Source organism: Elgaria multicarinata, chromosome 2 (genome assembly GCF_023053635.1).
Source record: "Elgaria multicarinata webbii isolate HBS135686 ecotype San Diego chromosome 2, rElgMul1.1.pri, whole genome shotgun sequence".
Lineage (NCBI taxonomy): Eukaryota > Metazoa > Chordata > Lepidosauria > Squamata > Anguidae > Elgaria > Elgaria multicarinata.
The window spans coordinates 181816849-181841720 of NC_086172.1; the positions used below are offsets into that span (position 1 = coordinate 181816849).

The following is a 24872-nucleotide window of genomic DNA, read 5'->3' on the forward strand; positions in this document are numbered from 1 at the left end:
CTGGCCCCTCCTCCTACACGGATTATCAGGTACGTTTAGAAGGCCCTTAGAATGGGGGGGGGGCATGGCAATACCAGGAAAACCCTCAAGGAATCGTATTGCTGCAGGAGTAGCTCTGTACTCCAAGGCATTTTGGTTTTCCAGCATCATGTCAGTATAATGTCTGAAAAATCCGTTCGTCATAAAATCAAGAGAAGCTGTTCAGTGAGGGGTATTACTCTTGTCTAGGGTGACCCTATGGAAAGGCGGACCGGGCTCCTGTATCTTTAACAGTTGTATAGAAAAGGGGATTTATATGCATGCAGAGACTGGTGAAATTCCCTCGTCATCACAACAGTGAAAGCTGCAGGAGCTGTACTAGAGAGAGCTTCGGCTATTGGGTGGTATAAAAATGTAATAAATAAATAAATAAATAAATAAATAAATAAATAAATGAGTGTCCAGATACAAAAGAGGGCAGGGCTCTTGCATGCATTCAAATGTTACCTGCTGAAATTCCCTTTTCTATACAACTTTTACAGATGCAGGAGCCCGGTCCTCCTTTCCCATAGGGTCAGCCTTCTCTTGTCTCATTTCAGGAAAAAAAAAGTCCATGAATCCGGTTGCATCACTTGCAATGGTTGTATTTTATTTTATTTTTGTTTTTGTGTTTTTTTCTTTGATGACTAATGGTTCCTGTTTGCGACCATTTTTAACGCCCCCAGAAGATATTGTAATGTTTGTTGTTACCTGGTTTCAGAGCTCCCTTTTCAGTCAGTGGAAAGCACTCAGATCCTGGCTCCTGTTGGTAGATTGAAACCCTGGGGGTTCCGGCTCCCCTTCGAGTGAATGGCCAAGGATGGTCATTCATGAGCAGGAAGGAGGACCCATCTGATCCACATGCCTGAATGAGAAATATTGCAGGGGAGGGGAGGGATTGCTGCTGATGTATTTATGGGCGTGCGTGTTCAGAGGAGGGCAACCAGGATGATCGGGGGTCTGGAAACAAAGCCCTATGAAGAGAGACTGAAAGAACTGGGCATGTTTAGCCTGGAGAAGAGAAGATTGAGGGGAGACATGATAGCACTCTTCAAAGACTTGAAAGGTTGTCACACACAGGAGGGCCAGGATCTCTCCTCCCATAGTGCAGGACACGGAATAACGGTTTCAAGTTAGAGGAAGCCAGATTCTGGGTGGACATCAGGAAAAACTTCCTGACTGTTAGAGCAGTACGACAATGGAATCAGTGACCTAGGGAGGTTGTGGGCTCTCCCACCTTAGAGGCCTTCAAGAGGCAGCTGGACAACCATCTGTCAGTGATGCTTTAGGGTGGATTCCTGCATTGAGCAGGGGGGGTTGGACTCGATGGCCTTGTAGGCCCCTTCCAACTCTGCTATTCTATGATTCTATGATTCTAAAAGAAAAAGGCTGCTCTGTGTGTGTGTGTGAGAGAGAGGGAGAGAGAGAGAGAGAGAGAGAGAGAGAGAGAGAGAGAGAGAGAGAGAGAGGTGGTAGTGGTGAAGGCTCCTGCAGAACTGTAGACCTGTCTGAATCAGCAAAGGTCAAGCTTGCTGAAGTTCTCCAAATCCCATCTCAAAGCTCGTTCCGACTCATGTCCGTATAGAATTGCAAGCGTTGTGTTTTTCCAGATGAAAATCTGCATGTATTTTTCTCAAAATATATGCATCGGTTGTGTGATGCATACAGAAGCATTCTTCTCCCATGGGTTAAAGCGTGTTTGTGTGCATTTTTTAATGCACATTTTTCCAATGTGCATATGCTGTCGAATGCCAAAGTTTTGGTCCACAAATTACATTGCAAGCTCAGAAGTGTACGGACCTGGACAGCAGAATGCATCCGAGTCTACCTTTGACCCGGAAGGAGCGAACTGGGTAGACCCTGGTTAAAAATGTGCTGAAACACATTTCTCAAACATCCCTGCGTATCTGTTTGTTGCAGTAGAGAGGGGGACGGGGAAAGGCGTGAGCTGAAAGGCACACATGGTGCATTGTACATTGAGCTGCCTGCTTGAGAAAATGTAGAGGGACTTTGGAAGCTGCCTTATACTGAGGCAAGAGCTTGGGCCGTTCAACCCAGTGTTGTCCACACTGACTGGCAGCAACAATTCTCCAGGGATTGCCCTACGTGGAGAGGCTGCCAGGCATCGAACCTGGAACCTTCTGCATACACAGCAGGGGCTCGGCCCTTCCCTCTGTTCAATTCAAGATGAGCTGCAACTTTCAATGTGCGGCCAGCGCACAGGTGCGTAAAACTGACAGCCTCAGCAATGACAAACTTTGAGCCATGCGCCTGACAAAACACTTCAGGTAAAACGATCAGCGTGTATGCACATGATGGGGATAGTGATCATGATGATGGCCGTGTTGATTGCTTACAATAAAGCTAATACTTTAATTTAATCTGCCTCAAAGTTACATGAATAAGCCAAGCAGAAACTTAGGGGTGGGATCAGGGTGGGGGGACCTGTTTCTGTGCTGCTGGACCTATCCAGGCTGGAGGTGTGGGGTGTCATACGTAGGGATGTTGCGAGAGCCTGGGAAGAGGGTGGAGTCCAGAGGATTCCCTCACCTACTCATCCCCCCCACCTAGACCTAGAGGCGTTCTCCCACCCTGGAGGCCATCAAGAGGCAGATGGACAACCACCTGTCAGGGATGCTTTAGGGTGGATTCCTGCATTGCGCAGGGGGTTGGACTCGATGGCCTTGTAGGCCCCTTCCAACTCTACTATTCTATGATTTTATGAACTGACAATATGTGCAGCAATGGAGGCTCCAGTCTAGGGCAGACAGCTGCTGGGTGCTCATTAGGCTGTGGGACACTCGAAGAGCAGGCTCGCAAACATGCCACGGGCCAGGAATCTGGGTCCAGCGTGGCAGATGTGGGCCATTCTGTCAGACCCCCGGACCTAGTCGGAGCCCGTGACGTATCTAGTTTCCGGATCTCTCTCTTGGCTGATCAGCTCCTTAGTTCTGCCTTTGGTTATAAGTCTGCTGAAGCCATGGAACTCCCAAGTACTAACCATACGATGTTTGCTTCTCTCTTTCCCTCTTTCTTTTCCCCCCTTTGCCCCCATTTGAAGTTCCACCCAATCTGACTGTCCCCCAAGAAAAGTCACCCTTGGTCACCAGGGAAGGAGATACCGTCGAACTGCAGTGCCAGGTGACCGGGAAACCCAAACCCATCATCCTGTGGTCCAGGGCCGACAAGGAGGTGCTCATGCCAGACGGGTCGATGCAGATGGAGAGCTACGACGGGATCCTAAGGATTGTCAACGTCTCTAGGGAGATGACGGGGACCTACAGGTGCCAGACCAGCCAGTACAACGGATTCAACGTCAAGCCGAGGGAAGCACTGGTCCAGCTCATTGTACAGTGTAAGTCCCGCCCCCCTTCTCTTCCTCTGTGGGCAGCAACACGTTCGATTTCAGTTTGGGGGAAATCCTTGCAACTTGGGGCCTTCTGTGGTCTATCCTAAGTGCTGAGGTCTTGCCGACAGGATTAGAGTGCCATCGCTTCGTGGGGCAGGTTCACCAACGGGCTTCCTGATGCCATGCGATGTATGAGCGCGTACCTGCTCCGATGCTGACAGGAGCCACAAGGTCGTATGGTCAAATGGCGAGGCCGCTTGCCAGCAGGTTCTGTACGTGTGTTCTAGAAGAGGGCCAGGCAAATGTGACCGTCGGTGGGCGCGTTCCATGAGGCAGGAGAAGAATTGCTGCTTTTTGTTCTTCTCCTTGTATTTCTGTGGCAGGCAGCAGATGGGACAATGCTTGTTTCGTTTTGCTAATTGATTATTTATTTATTTATTTATTTACTTACTTATTTATTTTATTACATTTATATACCGCCCCACAGCCAAAGCTCTCTGGGCAGTTTACAACAATTAAAAATGGTAAACATTAAAAGTATACAAAATTTAAAAACCATCAAAAACATAAAAAACAGTATAAAAACAACAGTATCCATTTAAAAACAACAATTCTGGGGTCCATTAAAAACAAACTTAACGTTGTTAAATGCTGTTAAAATGCCTGGGAGAAGACAATGTTGGTGCCAGGTGAGCCTCATCGGGGAGATCATTGCACAGTCTGGGGGCCACCACCGAAAAGGCCCTCTCCCTTGTTGCCATCCTCTGAGCTTCCCTCGGAGTAGGCACTCGGAGGAAGACCTTAGATGTTGAAGGCAGTGTCCAGCGGGTAGGTTCATGTCGGGAGAGGCGTTCCATTATCATGCTTGATGTCTGAACTACAGGAGTTAGACATTTTTCCAGGACACTACCCAACATGCATTAGGCCCTCATTGTTGTTATGTACAGATACACACACACACACACACACACACGCACACACACACACACACACGTGCATATATTGACGAGTACTCATAAACCACTTACATACATCCCTGTCAGGGATGCTTTAGGGTGGATTCCTGCATTGAGCAGGGAGTTGGACTCGATGGCCTTGTAGGCCCCTTCCAACTCTGCTATTCTATGATTCTATGATCTACAGTTTTCAAAGTGGTGTACACAAATCATAAACACACAAAAATATAAAATCAGTGCAATGAATCGATACATTCTATCGACGTAGCCATCGGAATAAAATGCATGGTGCAATCTGTGGATGATGGGGGTTGTAGTCCAACACATCTGTAGGGGACCAAGGTCAGATCGACACCAAGCAGGATGTGACACTTTGAAAACGGTTTGAAAACTGTATATGGAGTGTATCCTGGGCCTCAACAGTTGTCACTACTGTTATAAATTGTTTTAAAGCAGTAGTGTAGATCCTGCCCAAGTTGGGGAAGAATGCATTCTAATATGCGGATGGTACTCCATATTATCATATGCGAGGGGTATATATGCTGAGGTTTTCTGATCCAGTGTGTTACTTTTGCCGCAACACATAGCACACAAGCCTACCTAGGGAGGTTGTGGGCTCTCCCACACTAGAGGCCTTCAAGAGGCAGCTGGACAACCACCTGTCGGGGATGCTTTAGGGTGGATTCCTGCATTGAGCAGGGGGTTGGACTCGATGGCCTTGTAGGCCCCTTCCAACTCTGCTATTCTATGATTCTACTTATTTATTTATTTATTTATTTATTTATTTATTTATTTATTTATTTATTTATTTATTACATTTCTATACCGCCCAATAGCTGGAGCTCTCTGTGCTCCTATTCTATGCTTCTTTATAGTGAATTCTAATCAACTAGGGTGACCCTATGAAAAGAAGGACGGGGCTCCTGTATCTTTAACAGTAGCGATGAAGAGGGAATTTCAGCAGGTGTCAATTGTAGGCCTGCAGCACTTGGTGAAGCTCCCTCTTCATCACAATAGTTAAAGCTGCAGGAGCCCTGCCCTCTTTTGTATCTAGTCATTGTACAAAAGAGGGCAAGGCTCCTGCAGCTTTAACTGTTCTGATGAAGAGGGAGTTTCACCAGGTGCTGCAGGCCTTCAAATGACACCTGCTAAAATTCCCTATTATTATTATTATTATTATTATTATTATTATTATTATTATTATTATTTACATTTACATTTACATTCCGCCCCATAGCCGAAGCTCTCTGGGCAGTTTACAAAGATTTTCTAAACAACTGTTAAAGGTACAGGAGCCCTGTCCTCCTTTTCATATGGTCACCTTAAATCAACTGATTCAGACTTAACAGCCACCCCACCCCCACCCCCAAAAGAAATCAGAGGAAGTCAGGCTTATTCAATTGGGTGGACATTATCCAAAGGTTGTGGGTGTGGGTGTCTTTTTCTGTTCATGCATGTCTGAGTTAACGCTGAGTTCAGGGTTATTTCTAAAAGCAGCCCGAGGGCTGAGTACAGCACCTTATTAAGACACGGCACTTCTCTTTTCAGGGAGCAATTATATAAGATTCCGCCTGTGATGACTCTGTGATAAGCTATAAATAGAACACGAACATCTTAGTATTCTGTAATTGGGTTCTCATAAAGTCTGTGGGTGTAGAGGAGCGCGGGAGGAAAATTGGAAATGGAGTCGCAGCAGTTGCAAATACTGAACTCACTTTGGCTGCAATTCTGTGCATACTTCCCTTGGAGTAAGTTCCAGGGAGTAAATCCAGGGAGCCTTACTCACAGTAGACGCGCATAGGGTGGCCCTGTTAGAGAACCCAAAGAGGGTCGTAGAAACTCTCCTCACGTGAATTTCTGCTTGGATGTTGTGGTTCTGAATTTACCGACTTTGTTTCATTGCTTATGCACAGGTGTTATAATAGCCCCTAAGCATAAGCAATATTGCTTTCTTCTTCTTTTTTATTTTATTTTATTCCTGGACTTTGTTTAAACTTCTGTTCATCTATATTTGACTGCTGATTTAAGTTTGGCTGATTTAAGTTAGCTTCCACCACTATTTTTAAAGGTTACTGGGGATGGACAAATATGTCAATTTGATTTTTGTGAACCGCCCAGAGAGCTTCGGCTATTGGGTGGTATAAAAATGCAATAAATAAATAGATAAATAGATACATTTTAGGTACTATCCTTTTCTATTATTTATTTATTTATTTATTTATATATATAGCACCATCCATGTACATGGTGCTGTACAGGGTAAAACAATAAAATAGCAAAACCCTGGATGCTTACGTTCTAATAGAATCATAATAAAACAATAAGAAGGGGAAGAGAATGCACCAACTTAAATTTGGCTTGTCTTGAACTTTGAGAATTTCCCCAGCCTTAATTTCCATTCATCCCGAACAAGAGATTTTTGTAAAAAAAAGTTTGGATGAAAGTTCAGAAGCATTTTTGTGCATATTTCTTTTAAGACATTTTTGCATGCATTTTTGTCTGACATGCACATTTTTCTAAAGCATTTTTGATGTTATTTTCTCTGAAATATGCATATTTCTATGCTTTTGGGGATTGGAAGCCACACTGCAAAATTTAGAAACATGCGGATTCTGATGGATAAGTGAATTTTGGTTTGCATAGTGGTTCGAAGGTGTGAAATTAGGTAAGTTTGACTTAAAATTTAAATTGAACAAATTTCTCACAAATTCCTACTGGTTACCAGTGCATACTACTAGTACATATGCACAGAAGTCACCACTACCCAAAAGAGGGACCATGGTGTGATTTCAGAATCTCGTGACAATCCCTTTTTGTGTTGTGATTGAATTAATATGCATGGGCTTCATTGTGCTTTGGTAACATGTAAGAAAAGCAAAACAGAACAGAACAGACACCAGTTGAAAAGGTATGCAAACTGCAGACATACCAGTTCCAAATTTTAGTTTTTGCAATTTTTAGAAATGTTCCAAATCAAACTATAAAATCCTATTTTTGTCACAGCTAAGTGAAAACACACACACACACACACACACACACACATTATGTGTGGTTTCATTTCACTGTGACATTGTCATGACACATGTTGAGGAGGAGGGTCCGGTTAACTGGCACAATAATCAAGTCACATAGAATCATAGAATAGCAGAGTTGGAAGGGGCCTACAAGGCAAAGTCCAACCCCCTGCTCAATGCAGGAATCCACCCTAAAGCATCCCTGACAGATGGTTGTCCAGCGGCCTCTTGAAGGCCTCTAGTGTGGGAGAGCCCACAACCTCCCTAGGTAACTGTTTCCATTGTCGTACTGCTCTAACAGTCAGGAAGTTTTTCCTGATGTCCAGCCAGAATCTGGCTTCCTTTAACTTGAGCCCGTTATTCTGTGTCCTGCACTCTGGGAGGATCGAGAAGAGATCCTGGCCCTCCTCTGTGGGACAACCTTTCAAGTATTTGAAGAGTGCTATCATGTCTCCCCTCAATCTTCTCTTCTCCAGGCTAAACATGCCCAGTTTAACATGCCCATCATGGGGTACGTTGAACTCCATATTCAAGCATAATCATGGGAGTTGTAGTCCAACAGATCTGAACAGTACCAGGTTGAGGAAGGCTTTATTAGACCAAGACGAGAGAGAGCCTGACACGGAGAGGCCCGTATGGGGGCAGGAACTGTGTTTCCGGTGCACCTTGGCCTCTAGATTCTCAGATATGAAATGGGCTGCATTGTTTGACAGGTAAACTGCCTTTAAACCTGGGCCTGCTTTTGGAAATGGAGCAGTCCCTTTGATCTGTTGCGGTTGGTTTTCTGCTGCTCTTATTAAGCAGCCATTTTACACATGGCTGATGCTATGGTGTGTGTGTGTCTGTGTGTGTAAATTGAACAATTTGCATCCTCACATTGCCAGCTGTTTTCTCTCTCTCTCTCTCTCTCTCTTTGCAAAGTGGTGCTGTTTAACAGCTGAAAATCTCAGCTTTTACCAAAGCAACTGCAGTTTGTGTGTCTGTGTGTGTTTTGAAATTCTAGAAGAATAGCTGCATTAGTCTGTTGAAGAAGAAGAAGAAATGAGAGGATCCTGTCACACCTTATTAAGGGCTAATGAACTGGTTGTAGCACACGGCTTGTGCTTTCGTAGACGAGAGTGCTCTCGCCTCTCTCCCCATTTCACTTTTTGCGTGTTTGTTGGGATCCGTCTGGGGCAGCTACTACCCGCGTGTACTCTGCAAAATGCCATGTACTGTATACTAATGGTGCTAAATTATTATTATTATTATTATTATTATTATTATTATTATTATTATTATTTCATGAATTCCATGCATTTAGCAACCATCCTAAATACACTTATCTGGGAGTAAGTCCTATTGAACTCATTGGGGCTTACTTCTGAGTAGCCATGTGTAGCGTTGCACCATACAACAGTAGCCCCCTTCAGGCCTTCAGAATGGATGTCTGAAGGATCCCTCACACACAGTATCACACCCATCATCCCCTAGAAGCCCTCACATGAGTCAGCAGCCATGCCCCAACCGCAGATGTGCCATCCACGTACGTCTGAAGGGGTCCCTGTGCAGGTTAAAAAAACGGAGCAAAGCAGGAGGTAGGAGGACACCTGTGAAGAAGACTCCACGTGCTTGGTGTTTCAGCTAGACTCTCTAGCTCCCCTCACATCAGTGGTAATGAGTCTGAAATCATATCACCAGAATGAAGCTGTGTCCAAAAGCAATTTCAGCGATCCTCTTTTACCATCCTTGGGGAGGACGCCGAGTGCATAAAAATGCCATCAGGGACAATGTAATCAGATGTTTACAGCATGTACCTTATCAAGCAATGATATCCAAGAGGACAGGAGGTAAGTTATGGCAGGAGCTCTCAGCTCGTGTTTATATGCTATCATTTCAGGTTGGCACTACATAAAGATATTGTTTATTACAAGGGCCTTCTCACAGGATGTCACCTGCACTGAGGGTTCTTGGCTTGCAGAGGAGCCTGGCTTGCTTTGATTTCAGGAGAGACAGGGCAGCCTAAGGGACAAGGTTGGAGTTGGGCCTGGGCGGCCCAGATTCAAATCTCTCCTCAGATGACTCAAGATGTCTGTCTGTCTGTCTGTCTCTCTCTCTCTCTCTGCCCAATGATGAAAGAGCTCCTGTGCCTCATGTTCAGACATTATGCCCTTTCCAGAAAGTTCCCCACAGCAAGGGAGTGTCTTCCCCTTGGAGACCTGCCTACGCATGAGGTAGAGCAATTCTGGAAGCCCCTAGGCCAAGGTTGGGCAACATCTAGGCCATCAGAGGGTCTCATTCCCCCTCCCCAGAACCCACCAGAGGCCACACCCTCCCCCACTGCTGACATTGCTGCTGCTGAATTTGTACTGGCAAAAATGTGGCAGTTTTGCAAGGAAGTAACATGCATAGGCAGCACACATCTTGTTTCCTTGAATCACAGAATCATAAAGTTGGAAAGTCCCTATGAGGCCATTGAGTCCAACCCCCTGCTCAATGCAGTAATCCACCTTCAAGCATCCATGATGGACGGCTGCCCAGCTGCCTCTTGAAGGCCTCTAGTGTGGGAGAGGCCACCTCCCTCCCTAGGTCATTGGTGCCATTGGTAATACTGCATTAACCATCAGGAAGTTTTTCCTGATGTCCAGCCAGAATCTGGCTTCCTGTAACTTGAGCCCATTATTCCGTGTCCTGCACTTTGGGATGATTGAGAAGAGATCTTGGCCCTCCTCCGAGGGACAACCTTTCAAGTCCTTGAAGAGCACTCTCTTGTCTCCCTGCAGCTGTTGCCACAGGCAGTAATGGGTGCAAACGGAGCCATAGGGAGCCACAGGCTACGTGTCAGCCACCCTTTCCCTAAGCTTTGGAACTCCCTGCCAAGGGGCGCACACCTTGGCTCTCCATTTTTCGCTTTCTGGAGGCACTGGAAGGTGTGTGCAAAGGTGTGCATTTCTGGTCCAAGTTTGAATCTACATCGTTAAGTGTGTTTTATTTTATGCTTCAATTGACATACTTTAATTGCTAACCTTAGGTAAGGGCTGTTGTTGTGTGTATTGGTTTATCCTGATCCTCAAGTAGCACACATGTAACTGAGAATTCAGTGCAAACTGTTTGGAAAAGGTGGTGCGACAGTCTAAATGGGCCGCTCTCGCCAGTTCTCCGAAATGAACTGTGGAACAGTTATTCCGATAAAACCTATCATCACAGAGGAAGCAGCTGATTGTAGCAGGACGATGGAAATAAGCATAGAGTGATACCATACAATATTATTCTGCTAGGAAAAGAGCAAAGAGGCACAAAAATTAGAGACAAGGAGTGTCTGTGTGAAGGAAATAGAGGCTTCCTTTAAGGCTCCATGAAATTGTGCAGGCAATTAGGGACGCCAATAGCATCACTAAAAGTAAGAAAATGCACTTTTAGGATGAAAGCACCTATCCAGACACACACACAAAGCTTATATTTTGCTCAGCCTGTCAACTAGAGGTGAGGAACATCCAATCTGCTCTGGACACTCACCATGCCAGGTTTCCTGTTTTTTTCTCTTTTTCTTTTTTCTTCCCCCCCTCCTTTTCCATTACACTGAACGAAAGTAATAGTTTTGTTGATTAGTCCATCCATCTTTGCCTCTAGCCTCCCCAACAGTCGGATCTGGATATGTTCAATGCTAGAATATGGACTCTGGAAGTTGTGATTGAGGTCATAGAATCATAGAATAGCAGAGTTGGAAGGGGCGTACAAGGCCATCGAGTCCAACCCCCTGCTCAATGCAGGAATCCACCCTAAAGCATCCCTGACAGATGCTTGTCCAGCTGCCTCTGGAAGGCCTCTAGGGTGGGAGAGCCCACAACCTCCCTAGGTCACTGATTCCATTGTCGTACTGCTCTAACAGTCAGGAAGTTTTTCCTGATGTCCAGCTGGAATCTGGCTTCCTTTAACTTGAGCCCGTTATTCCGTGTCCTGCACTCTGGGAGGATCGAGAAGAGATCCTGGCCCTCCTCTGTGTGACAACCTTTTAAGTATTTGAAGAGTGCTCTCATGTCTCCCCTCCATCTTCTCTTCTCCAGGCTAAACATGCCCAGTTCTTTCAGTCTCTCTTCATAGGGCTTTGTTTCCACACCCCTGATCATCCTGGTTGCCCTCCTCTGAACAAGCTCCAGCTTGTCTGCATCCTTTTTGAATTGTGGAGCCCAGAACTGGACGCAATACTCTAGATGAGGTCATGTCAACCCAAGCCTGGAAAATGTTCCCCACCCCTTCTTTAGACAATAGAATGTATGATAAATCAGAACAGATACAACACATCATCATCTCCATCATATTCTAAATCATCATTATCATCATCATCATCATCATCATCTATTTATTTGTATGCCACTTTTCCACAAAATTGTGCCCAAAGAGGCCGACAGGATAACAAACAAGCAGCAGTGAATATAATTTACAACATAACAGCAATACATGTAAAAATATTTTAAAATGTAATAGAAACAATTACAAATAGCCATGATGTTGGCAGATAAATACATAATAGAAATACCAATATGTCCAATATCTAATAAAACTTATCTGATCCAACAACTGAGTACTGAACAGGAGAGAGAACAAACCTTATCCCAGCAATGCTTCCTACGAAGATAAATAAATCTTTCCACCACATGTGATCTAAGGGTAGTTGAAAGCTTTACCCAGTACACCTGGCACGGTTTGTTGTATCACATTCTAGAGTGAATATTTATTTCTTGAAAAGATGTCCAGGTGGCCAACACACCATAAGCCAACATTCTTTTCTTTCTTTCTTTTTGGTAAAGGTAGCTTAGATGACTCCTTAAATGGCCAAGAATGAACGCAAATGCCTCTGAAATGGAAGATTTGCTATGTCGTGGTGCTGCAATATGTATTTCTTTACATGTTTATAGTGTTATTCTATTACAATGCCATTTTTTGCTATCCATAGTGACTGAACAATCCCACACCAATGACATTACAGCTGTAAGATGTGTGTGTGGTGTGTGTGTGTGTGTGTGTGAAGTATGGACCACAGCCAACATTCAGAGCCACGGTGGCCATCTCTTGCCCTTGGCGTGCCATGACTTCAGGAGTTAATGGCCTTGTTTAGTTAACCGTAATCAGGATCTTGCAGGGAAGTTCCCTGAGGAAGCCACCAAGGAAAAAACTCTCATCTAAAGTTAATATCAGAAACAGAGTAACTATTGATTAACATCAGCACCTTGGAGAGGTCTCGCTCTGTGTACCACAGCGAGAGAGCCCTGCCTCCCGGAGGTATTTGCGAACTGATGTATAACAATTTAATTAATTGTGCCGACACAGGTTATGACTTTCAAATTGATTCGAGAAGCTCGAAAGTTCACAGCTCAGAAGGTCTGCCGGCAGCTCTTCACTTGAAGGAGAGAAATAGTCCTTCTGCATTTCCTTCTTCAAGCTCTGGAAGCATTATAGCAGGTGACGGGGCCAAGGACGGGACAGGGCTGCACGGAACAGAGGAGCGGTGTGGTCCTTCAAGGCAGAGGAATCATAGCCCACATTAGATGTGCAAGAGAAGCACAGGGCATAGGCAGGACAGGATCCGCACTGCTTGAGCTGGTAGAGGTACTCTGAATTCCCACTCGAAGCTCCATCTGCCCCGTTGCTGTCCCTGAATGTCGGCTTCTGCTGCTACTGTTGTACAAATGGAAAATATACACAACTGCATGTTCAAGTGATCCCTTTTTTTTTAAGTGCTCACCCAAGTGCTCACACACCCCTACTGTCTAATGGGTACAAATGTGTATTGTTTTCAACATGCACCTTTCTAAAGGGTGCCTTTTTCTAACTAACGCATTTTGTGAATGCAATTGCGAGCTCAGGAATATGCGAGGTTTGCCTGGAAAATGCACTCGCCTTTGGAGTTGTGAACGGGGCAGGCTCTGAGGTTTAAGGAACTGAAGCAACATCCAAATAGGTCCCTACATGGGGAGAGAGGGGGATTTACAAAAGAGTGTGAGGTAAAAGAAGGGCGGAGACTGAACTGGAGCTGGGAGGGGAAGCAGCAGCTGAAGTGAAGGGATTTTGAAGGGAGGCGTGATTGAGAAGGAAGCTTGATGAATGGAATATGGGAAGAAGGAACAGCCTGGTAGAAGTAGGGATTGAGGAGGAATTCGTTCAGTTGACATTTTAATATGAAGTTTCCTAATTTCACAGTTTGAAACCAATATATGAACTGCCCAGAGAGCTTTGGCTAATGGATGATCATCATCATCATCATTGAATCATAGAATAGCAGAGTTGGAAGGGGCCTACAAGGCCATCGAGTCCAACCCCCTGCTCAATGCAGGAATCCACCCTAAAGCATCCCTGACAGAGGGTTGTCAGCTGCCTCTTGAAGGCCTCTAGGGTGGGAGAGCCCACAACCTCCCTAGGTAACTGGTTCCATTGTCGTACTGCTCTAACAGTCAGGAAGTTTTTCCTGATGTCCAGCTGGAATCTGGCTTCCTTTAACTTGAGCCCGTTATTCTGTGTCCTGCACTCTGGGAGGATCAAGAAGAGATCCTGGCCCTCCTCCGTGTGACAACTTCAATGATGATGATGTCCCCAATATTGGAGGTACCATACAGCCATCATAACTAGTAGCCACTGATAGCCTTCTCCTCTATGGATTTTAAACTATCAAAGTTGGTTGACGTGACTACATCTTTTTGTAAAATATAGGGAAGGAGGAACCCTGTGCAGAACCCAAGTTGCTGAGGGGCTTTCTAGATCCAAAGCAGCCCCTTTAATTGTGTCCAGAAAAGTATTAGGAGCCAATGCAGAAGCTGGAAGCCTCTGGCTGATGAACTTTCTGTTACAATGCCAACCACAGCATTCTGTTGCAGCTACATATAGCGATGGCCATCACAGGAAACTTTTGCCCTTTGGGGGCTCGTTGGATTTATTTATTTATTTATTTATTTATTTATTTATTTATAACGTTTATTTACCGCCCCATAGCCGAAGCTCTCTGGGCGGTTTACAAAAGTTTAAAACAATGAACATTAAAAACAAATATACAAAAATTTAAAAGCATAAAAACAGCAATATCCATTTAAAATACCTATTCTGAGGTCAATTAGAAAACTCAGCATATGTTGTTAACTGCCTGGGAGAAGAGAAAAGTCTTAACCTGGCGGTGAAAAGATTTATTTATTTATTTATTACATTTTTATGCCGCCCAATAGCCAAAGCTCTCTGGGCGGTTCACAAAAATTAAAAACCACAAAGAGCATAAAAACAACCAACAAATTTAAAACACACATACGAAATACAATATAAAAAGCACAACCAGAATAAAACCTCACAGCAAAAATTAATATAGGTTAAAATATGAGATTAAAACAGCAAAGTTTAAATTTAAGTTAAATTAGGTGTTAAAATACTGAGAAAATAAAAAGGTCTTCAGCGAGCCTCATCAGGGAGATCATTCCAAAGTTGGGGGGCCACCACTGAAAAGGCCCTCTCCCTTGTTGCCATCCTCCGAGCTTCCCTTGGAGTAGGCACCCGGAGGAGGACCTTAGATGTTGAGCGCAGTGTATGGGTAGGTTCATGTCGGGAGAGGCGTTCCCTGGAGCCCCTGGCTCAGTGTGCATTTCTAAGCCAAACCACAGGTTTCCCCCCGAAATCCAGGAACTTTACTGTTCTCCCCCCCCCCCCAAAAAAATAATCATTTCCCCAACCTGGTACCCCCGGATGCAAATTTGGTCCACAAAGTGCATGAATTTGCCTATATTGTGCAAATTACGGCTGTACTTTAGGCAAGGTATGCAAATTTGTGCAATTTGCAACTGAAATTTGTGCAATGTTTTTTACATGCTCCCACCCCCCCCAAAAAAAAAAATTATGGAAATTTTGGCTGTTGGCCTGACTCATTGCACACACAGTTGGGCTAGCTGGTGGAAAACAGAACAGAGTCTGAGAGGGGGGTCAAGCAGAGGAAAGTTCATCCTGCTGCACCCCCAACCAGATCCCTCCGTCATCCCTAGCTACGTATCCCTTGATCCTCCCAGAGTGCAGGACACGGAATAATGGGCTCAAGTGACAGGAAGCCAGATTCCAGCTGGACATCAGGAAAAATGTCCTGACTGTTAGAGCAGTACGACAGTGGAACCAGTTACCAGTTATTTTTGTGAACCGCCCAGAGAGCTCCGGCTATTGGGCGGTATAGAAATGTAATAAATAAATAAATAAATAAATAAATACTTAGGGAGGTTGTGAGCTCTCCCACACTAGAGGCCTTCAAGAGGCAGCTGGACAAGCATCTGTCAAGGATGCTTTAGGGTGGATTCCTGCATTGAGCAGGGGGTTGGACTCGATGGCCTTGTAGGCCCCTTCCAACTCTGCTATTCTATGATTCTATGTATCCGATGTCTTCAAGGTTAGGTGTATGCAGTAGTGAGGACAGAGGCACTAATGGTGCTTTGCAACGTCCACATCTGAAAGAAAGAAAGGCGAGCTCAGTCCACATCAGCTGGAGTGCTTTGAGCAAGAGATGCAAGAGATGGCAACTCCTGAGGCATCTTCCCTTGATACTGTGATACTCTGCTTTGGCGGATCAGCAAATATTGAAACTCCGTCGCCTTCCTACGTTTGGAGCAATGTCCTAACACCATTACAGAACACTTTGTTCCCTCTCCATGTGTGGTTCGCCATTTCTTTCTTCCTGCTAAGTTTGTTTAACTAGGTTCCGCCTGTTCTTGTTTCACCCGTATTTTTCATATTTCCAGGTATGCTCTTTGGCTCCCTGCATTTCCCTGTACAGCTCCCCCGCCCCTTCCATTTGATATTATCACCCCACTTTTCATTATTAAACTGGACCTTTTCCATCCATCTGTGTTGACCCTTGAACCTGCTGCGGCTCTAGCAGCACATTTCATCACAGAGGCTCCCTTGGTAGCACTTTTGATAAATAAAGCAGTAGTTCCTTTATGGGGGAGGAGAGAGAGAGAGAGAGAGAGAGAGAGAGAGAGAGAGAGAGAGAGAGAGAGAGAGAGAGAGAGAGAGAGAGAGAGAGGTGGTTCTTTTGAATTCATTCCCTCTCTTTCTCCCTCCGCCCCCCTTCCCCCTCTCCCTCTCCTGATAAATTGCTCTGCCCTTGAAGTCTTGCTATTGGGATTTGAATCGGTAATGAAGAGAACCCTTCAGCTTGGCAGCTTCAGATGGAAAAGTGCAGAGCACGGAGCCAAACCATAGGTCTGTTATTTTAAATAGTTAAGAGAAAACTTCCGTCATTTGGGAATCACCTGCTTGGGGCTGGGCGTCTTTTGCTGTCTTAAAACAATCATCTCCAGATTTGTCTTCTGATGTTCAGGATCGTATCTCAGCCTGCCTCACCGAAGTCTCAGCCCAGATGCTTCGGCGTCGCCTGAAACTAAACTGCCCAGAGAGCTTTGGCTATTGGGCGGTATAACAATGCAATAATAAATAAATAAATGGCAAAAACAGAACTGCTAGTTTCCCCTCCTAAACCCTCCCCTCTTCTCCCATTTTCTATCACTGTTCATAATGTTATACTGTTGAGTATAACTTCCTATTGAGGAAGCTCGTAGTCTTGGTTTTATTTTTAACTCTTCACTTTCTTTTTCTTCCCATATTGAGGCTGTAGCTAAGTCTTGTCGTTCCTTCTTCTATAACATCTCTAGAATTCGCCCGTTCTTATCGGTCTCTTCCGCCAAGACTCTCATTCATGCCTTGGTTATTTCCCGCTAGGACTATTGTGATCTCCTGTTGACTGGTCTTCTTTCTTCTCATCTTTCCCCATTGGTTTCCATTCATCATTCTGCGGCTAAGATTGTTTTTCTGGCTCGTCGTTTTGATCACGTCACCCCGCTTCTAATATCCCTTCACTGGCTCACTGGCTCCTACAGAATTCAATACAAGCTTCTCCTTTTGACTTTTAAAGCTTGGCCTGGCCTGGCTCCTCCCTATCTCTCGTCTCTTATTTCACCTTACTGTCCTGCTCGCACCCTTCGCTCTCATAACACCACGTCTCTTACTCGCCCAAGAGTTTCTACTTCTCTCGCTCGTCTTCGCCCGTTTTCGCTCGCTGCCCCCGAGGCCTGGAATTCTCTTCCAGCGCATCTGCGAACCGCGATGTCGATCAAGGTTTTTAAATCTTATTTGAAAACATTTCTTTTCTCAAAAGCTTATCATCCGCAGTGTGGCGATACTAGTTTTTTATTATTTGTTTTATTGTCCCCCATGCTGGTTGGCCTTTCCCCTCCCTGTTTGTTTGTTACTGTGATTTTAGAATGTGAGCCATATGCCAGGGTGTTTTGTATTCTGTTTTATTTTGTTCTGCACAGCACCATGAAAACTGAAGGCGCTATGTAAATATTATTTAATAATAATAATAAAGAAGCGCCACAGCCTGTTCTCCTGTCAAAAGCTCTGCTTAAACTTGCTCATCTGTGAACCGAAGCCCCTTCAAGAGGTGTTTAGAATCATAGAAGAGCAGAGTTGGAAGGGGCCTACAAGGCCATCGAGTCCAACCCCCTGCTCAATGCAGGAATCCACCCTAAAGCATCCCTGACAGATGGTTGTCCAGCTGCCTCTTGAAGGCCTCTAGTGTGGGAGAGCCCACAACTTCCCTAGGTCACTGGTTCCATTGTCGTACTGCTCTAACAGGAAGTTTTTCCTGATGTCCAGCTGGAATCTGGCTTCCTTTAACTTGAGCCCGTTATTCCGTGTCCTGCACTCTGGGAGGATCGAGAAGAGATCCTGGCCCTCCTCTGCGTGACAACCTTTCAAGTATTTGAAGAGTGCTATCATGTCTCCCCTCCATCTTCTCTTCTCCAGGCTAAAACATGCACAGTTCTTTCAGTCTCTCTTTATAGGGCTTTGTTTCCAGACCTCTGATCATCCTGGTTGCCCTCTTCTGAACACGCTCCAGCTTGTCTGCGTCCTTCTTGAATTGTGGAGCCCAGAAATGGACGCAATACTCTAGATGAGGCCTAACCAGGGCCAAATAGAGAGGAACCAGTACCTCACGTGATTTGGAAGCTATACTTCAATTAATGCAGCCCAAAATAGCATTTGCCTTTCTTGCAGCCATATCGCACTGTTGGCTCAGGTGGGCCCTCGGTGGGCCCCTTCCTTCATTGTGCCTTCTCCCACCCCAAGGCTACCTGCTGCTGCTGTTCTTCCTTCTCCTCCTTTTCTGCATCTGCTTGCTTGCCAAACAGAGAGTCAACAAGCAAGCAAGCACTTGGAGCTCCTCCCCCTCCTCACCACCACCGCTACTAGTTTGCTCTTGGGATGTATGGAAATTTCACTTGTGCTTGCAGGTGTTACGTCTGGGGCATGGGCGGCAGGGAGCTAGGCTGGGCCGCCCAGACCCAGGGGAGTGAGGCAGAAGAGAACGCCACACTGAAGCGGGATCAAGAAGGGTTCAGCTTTATTGGCCGTCACTAGTGTGTGCCAGGGCCAGAGCCAGAGCCCTCCTCCTGTAGCATTCAAGAGTTCAGAGGCACAGTTGAACCTGAGTCTGGGCCGAGCTGGAGCAACGTCCCAGAACCAGCACGAGGGTTCAGCACCACCTGCTGAGACAGTCCGAGGGTCAGGAACCAACAAGGCACAGCAGAGGCAAAGCAAAGTCCAAAGGCAGTCCAGAAGTCAGGAACCAACACGATCAGGAACAGGCGCAGAGATTTGCGGGAAGCAGAGCCAAGCAGCACAGGAACGATGTTGCTGTGGTGAGGGTTGAGAGAGAAGTGCAGTGCTTAAATAGCTCTTACCCTGGCCCCACCCAGCTGGACTCCAATCACACCCCTGCGTGTAGTCAGTCAGGGGCCTGAGGCTTGCAAATACCCCAGTAGGACAAGTCCTGACCGAAGACCTGGGTCCTGCGAGCACTCAGTACAGCATAGATCCTGACAGCAGGACACGAGAGCACACCCTATTGACAACTCACAACAGGACTGTGAGCTCGTCTCCACTGAAAATATTTGTAAATTGCCTAACGCCCTTGTGTTCGATTTGTGCAGTTTTCCCTGTTCGATTTGCACAAACTTCCAAATTTGCGGAAATTTCCCTCCTAGAGTGAACCAGCCCCAGTTTATTCTTTAGAGGAAATTTGCACAGATTTCACATTGGTTCACTGCTCAGTTTTTTTTCCATTTGCATATTATTATTATTATTATTATTATTATTATTATTATTATTATTATTATTTATTTATTTATATAGCACCATCAGTGTACATGGTGCTGTACAGAGTAAAACAGGTAAATAGCAAGATCCTGCCGCATAGGCTTACATTCTAATAAAATCATAATAAAACAATAAGGAGGGGAAGAGAATGCAAACAGGCACAGGGTAGGGTAAACAGGCACTGGGTAGGGTAAAACTAACAGTATAAAGTCAGAACAAAATCAAGTTTTAAAAGCTTTAGGAAAAAGAAAAGTTTTAGCTGAGCTTTAAAAGCTGCGGTTGAACTTGTAGTTCTCAAATGTTCTGGAAGAGCGTTCCAGGCATAAGGGGCAGCAGAAGAAAATGGACGAAGCCGAGCAAGGGAAGTAGAGACCCTTGGGCAGGCGAGAAACATGGCATCAGAGAAGCGAAGAGCACGAGCGGGGGAATAGTGTGAGTGAGCGGCGATTACAGCCGTGAGCAGGAATCAGATTTATTTTTTATTTTATATTATTTATTACATTTCTATACCGTCCAATAGCCGAAGCTCTCTGGGTGGTTAACAAAAATATGAGACACTTAGCAAGCAGATGTTCAGGGAATCCTGCAAACCGAATGATCGCTCATCTGCCCATTATTAATATTCTGATTAACAAACTAGCTAAAAGTGGGCTAGATGGAACAATTATTAGGTGGATTCACAGTTGGCTACAGAATCGGACTCAAAGAGTACTTATCAATGGAACCTTCTCAAACTGGGGAGAGGCAACAAGTGGGGTACCGCAGGGCTCAGTCCTGGGCCCAGTGCTCTTCAACATTTTTATTAATGATTTGGATGAGGAGGTACAGTGAATGCTTATCAATTTGCAGATGACACCAAATTGGGTGGGATAGCTAATGCCCTGGAAGACAGAAACAAACTTCAAAGTGATCTTGATAGGCTGGAGTGCTGGGCTGAAAATAACAGAATGAAATTTAATAGGGATAAATGCCAAGTTCTACATTTAGAAAATAGAAATTAAATGCACAGTTACAAGATGGGGGATACTTGGCTCAGCAATACTACAAACGAGAAGGATCTTGGAATTGTTGTAGATCGCAAGCTGAATATGAGCCAACAGTGCGATATGGCTGCAAGAAAGGCCAATGCTATTTTGGGCTGCGTTAATAGAAGTATAGCTTCCAAATCACGTGAGGTACTGGTTCCTCTATTCGGCCCTGGTTAGGCCTCATCTAGAGTATTGCGTCCAGTTCTGGGCTCCACAATTCAAGAAGGACGCAGATAAGCTGGAGCGTGTTCAGAGGAGGGCAACCAGGATGATCAGGGGTCTGGAAACAAAGCCCCACGACGAGAGACCGAAAGAACTGGGCACGTCCAGCCCGGAGAAGAGAAGATCGAGGGGAGACATGATAGCACTCCTCAAATACTTCAAAGGTTGTCACACAGAGGAGGGCCAGGATCTCTTCTCGATCCTCCCAGAGTGCAGGACACGGAATAACGGGCTCAAGTTACAGGAAGCCAGATTCCAGCTGGACATCAGGAAAAACTTCCTGACTGTTAGAGCAGTACGACAATGGAATCAGTTACCTAGGGAGGTTGTGGGTTCTCCCACACTAGAGGCCTTCAAGAGGCAGCTGGACAACCCTCTGTCAGGGATGCTTTAGGGTGGATTCCTGCATTGAGCAGGGGGTTGGACTCGATGGCCTTGTAGGCCCCTTCCAACTCTGCTATTCTATGATTCTATGATCCCTAGTTTGCTTATACACCTTACCTGGCCAGAATGAGAGGTCGGTGAACAAGGAGTTTCCAGTTGTAAAAAGAGGCGGACACACACATTGAGGGGGCTCTTGGCACTGGGGTCACTGATACGGTGTGGGCAGTTAACCCTTGCCTGCCCATACGAAGCCTTGACACCAGCGCTGCAACCTCCAACTATTTTTTACTGACAATAAGCATTGCTAAGCTTTTATACTGCAACCCTAGACTCACTCAATCGTGAGGAAAACAAGTGGAAACCTTTGGGAAATCCTCATTTGCAATTCTCTCCACCCTTAAATATTTCATGTTAGTTAGAATATATATATATGTATATATATCCCACCTTTCTTCTGAAAATAGTGCTCATGGCAGCTAGCAATAAAATACAGATAAAATAAGAAAGACACAGTATTAAATAATACAGAGGTATAAGAAATCATCAAATAAGAACACATCATCAAGGAAAGAAATAATAATGTTTTCCAAATTAAAACCTGGTGGAATTAAAAGATTTTTAAAAAAACATTGGAGACCCCAGTAAACTCCCCTCGTAATACTGACCCAGGTAGGCCTGTCAGGAAAGACCACACTTTGATATGTCTTTGGCCAAGTGGGGGTGGAGAAACAGTGAAAACGAGCTCTTGTCATTAAAATGTGTTCTCTTTCCCTCATGTGCACACACACACATACATACACGTATATACTCACAGCTAACGCAAATAGAAAACGCAAAACAAATTTTCAGAATTAGACTTTTCCTTTGGATATGTGAATTTTGATTTGAGAACCAGATGGCAACGTGCAGATCTTAAATATAGATGAGATTTTCCCTTCCAAACTTTGGCTTTTTTCCCCTTTAACTAGGCCATGAAAGAAGCGCCCCTGTGTTTGAGTCTCTCCATCCCCTGTCCACCCCCCACACACCAAACAAACACACACATATACTCACAGGCCCCGTTCAAACAACTCGCTAAACCACACTGCTTAACCATAAAATGGTAATACATTAACCATTTTGTGGTTAAGCAGCATGGTGTAGCGTGTTGTCTGAATGGGGCCCCACTCTCCTTTGTCATCTGTTTCTCAGTGGAAGACTTGGGTGCATACAATGCTGTGCGAAATGTGTATCTCTGGAGCAAGATTTTTGTTCAAAGTTAGCTGTATCATTTGTTAGACTTTATGCATGCATGCATGTATTTATTTATCCCTCATTCCTCCTCTGAAGACCGTAGAGCAGAGGACATCTGGTGCTCAGTTTACGTTGCCAAAGCTTCTTACTTTCTTCAGTCAGAATCCATTGTGTGCCTTTGAACCTCCCCTTAGAGTTAGACCTTTAGATGGAATATATCTGAACTCCCACAAAGGAAGAAAAATTAAGCAGCAAGCAAATCCAATATCTTGATTACTAAACCACATAGAAGAGACCATTCTGACATTTATGGTGGTTGAAAGCTGACTGTACCCAGTGACCCGTGTAAAGGTGAGAAATTTGCAGGTATTAAGAGAAGCAAAAATGTGCAGATGGGGGAATTTTTTCCCTCTTGTTTAGTAAGACTGTGGTTGGCTAATGGAGAGCAATTTTATTTGTGTTTCTTGGTGTGTGTGTGTGTGTGTGTGTGTGTGTGTGTAAATATATACTGGGTATGATATATTTTCACTTTGGCAGCGTGACATATTTGTAAAAGCAGAACTGCTGCTAGAACAGCTGCTAAAGCCATTTATTTATTTAAATATTTACAAGGTATATAAATCAAAGTGGTTTACAATAAAGTTAAAACAGCATAAAATCAATAAAATATAATACACTAAAACAGAAGAAGAAGAAGAAGAAGAAGAAGAAGAAGAAGAGGAGGAGGAGGAGGAGGAGGAGGAGGAGGAGGAGGAGGAGGAGGAGGAGGAGGAGGAGGTGGTTCTTTAAAAAGCCAAATAAAACAATTCCCTGTTGCTGGGTTGTCATTGAAAAGAGGCATGTGGAAGCCCTGAACAAAGGCTAAAATATTTTAGTGAGGTATTTTGACGTTTAGATTAGAAAAGCCAACCACCCTCCAACTGTTGTGCAAAAGGAGAAGTCACCACGTATTCCCTTTCATGTTTTACACATGTTATTATCCAATTTAAGCTTAACTGGAGATGTTCTGCAACACTGTCCTGATACCACTTGTTCTTTTTCCTTTTCTTTACTTTTCTTTTTGTTTTTCTGAAGCACTCTGTACCGTAACCATCCTTAGGGGCCTCTTCCCCTGGGAATTTGCAAGGTGCTCAAAGGTGCTTGGAATTTGCAAGGTGCTCAAGGGGCATGTTTGGATGTCACAATACATCATGGTTTATCATGACTGGAATGAATTTGGTCTTCTTCCCCCCCCCCCCCCAAGCTCCTTCACACCCTCCTCCTCCAGCACAGCCATGAGGAGAAGTCCACAAGCTTTTGCTTCCATTCTGAATTAAGGTCATGGACCTTGGACCCAAACCCTCATCCTCAGAAGATCTAAAGCCCTGATCATCTGAGGAAGCTCCAGGAAGAGGACTCAGTCATGGAAAGGCATCACGAGACTGTCACCTCTGCAGGACCTGGTTCCCTGGGAAAATCCCGGCGGTTGTCTTCCCTGCATCCAGAGAAGATTCCTCTCCCATTTGGGTGCTCTCAGGACTCCGTCCATGGGGACGTTTCCATGCTCTAGCCACATCCGTGGCCTTGGAGCTTGTTGTTGCTAAAACAGGTCAGGCTCCTTTAAAAGACAACCCCTCAATCAGTGTAGAGGCAGAACCAACTGGCTTAAATGCAGGCCGCTTTTCACTTAAGTTTCAGTCTTGATCTGCTCCTTGTTGGAGCAACATGCAGACAACTCTGTCTGGCTTCCAGGCCCAACACACAGTAAGCTGCCTTATACCAGATCAGGCTTTTTTGTCCATCTAGCTCAGAATTGTCTGCACGGACTGACAACATCTCTACAGGATTTCAGACAAAAAGTTATTATTATTATTATTATTATTATTATTATTATTATTTATTTATTTATTTACATAGCACCATCAATGTACATTCTTCCCAGCCTTGCCTGTAGTTGGCAGGGATTGAAGTTGGGATTTTCTGTATTTGCCGTACGAGTGAGCTACATCCCTTCCCCTAAGTCAGGCATTATTATTATTATTATTATTATTATTATTATTATTATTATTATTTCAGAGAAGCTCTCAAGGGCCACATTCCAGTGGTGAGCATGGATGGAGGCAAACAGGGTGTGGCCAAAATGCCAAAGATGCCAGCATAGAATCATAGAATAGTAGCATTAGGTTGCCAGTGAAGTTCTTACTGACAGAACTTATAGTTCAGGTTTGACATAGAATCATAGAACAGCAGAGTTGGAAGGGGCCTGCAAGGCCATCGAGTCCAACCCCCTACTCAATGCACGAATCCACCCTAAAGCATCCCTGACAGAGGGTTGTCCAGCTGCCTCTTGAAGGTCTCTAGGGTGGGAGAGCCCACAACCTCCCTAGGTCGCTGGTTCCATTGTCGTACTGCTCTAACAGTCAGGAAGTTTTTTCCTGATGTCCAGCCGGAATCTGGCTTCCTTTAACTTGAGCCCGTTATTCCGTGTCCTGCACTCTGGGAGGATCCCTGCCCTAAAGGGCCCATAGAACAA

At 44.9% G+C, this 24872-nt stretch overlaps 1 protein-coding gene across 1 annotated transcript in view; it reads left to right on the forward strand.

Moving 5' to 3' along the window:
- The window catches only part of MDGA2 (MAM domain containing glycosylphosphatidylinositol anchor 2), a 511487-nt gene that overhangs the window by 338206 nt on the left and 148409 nt on the right, over positions 1-24872 (forward strand). Inside the window, exon 8 of the mRNA XM_063118281.1 lies at positions 3080-3373. Coding sequence (XP_062974351.1) covers positions 3080-3373 — 294 coding nt within the window. The remainder of the gene's footprint in view (positions 1-3079; positions 3374-24872) is intronic.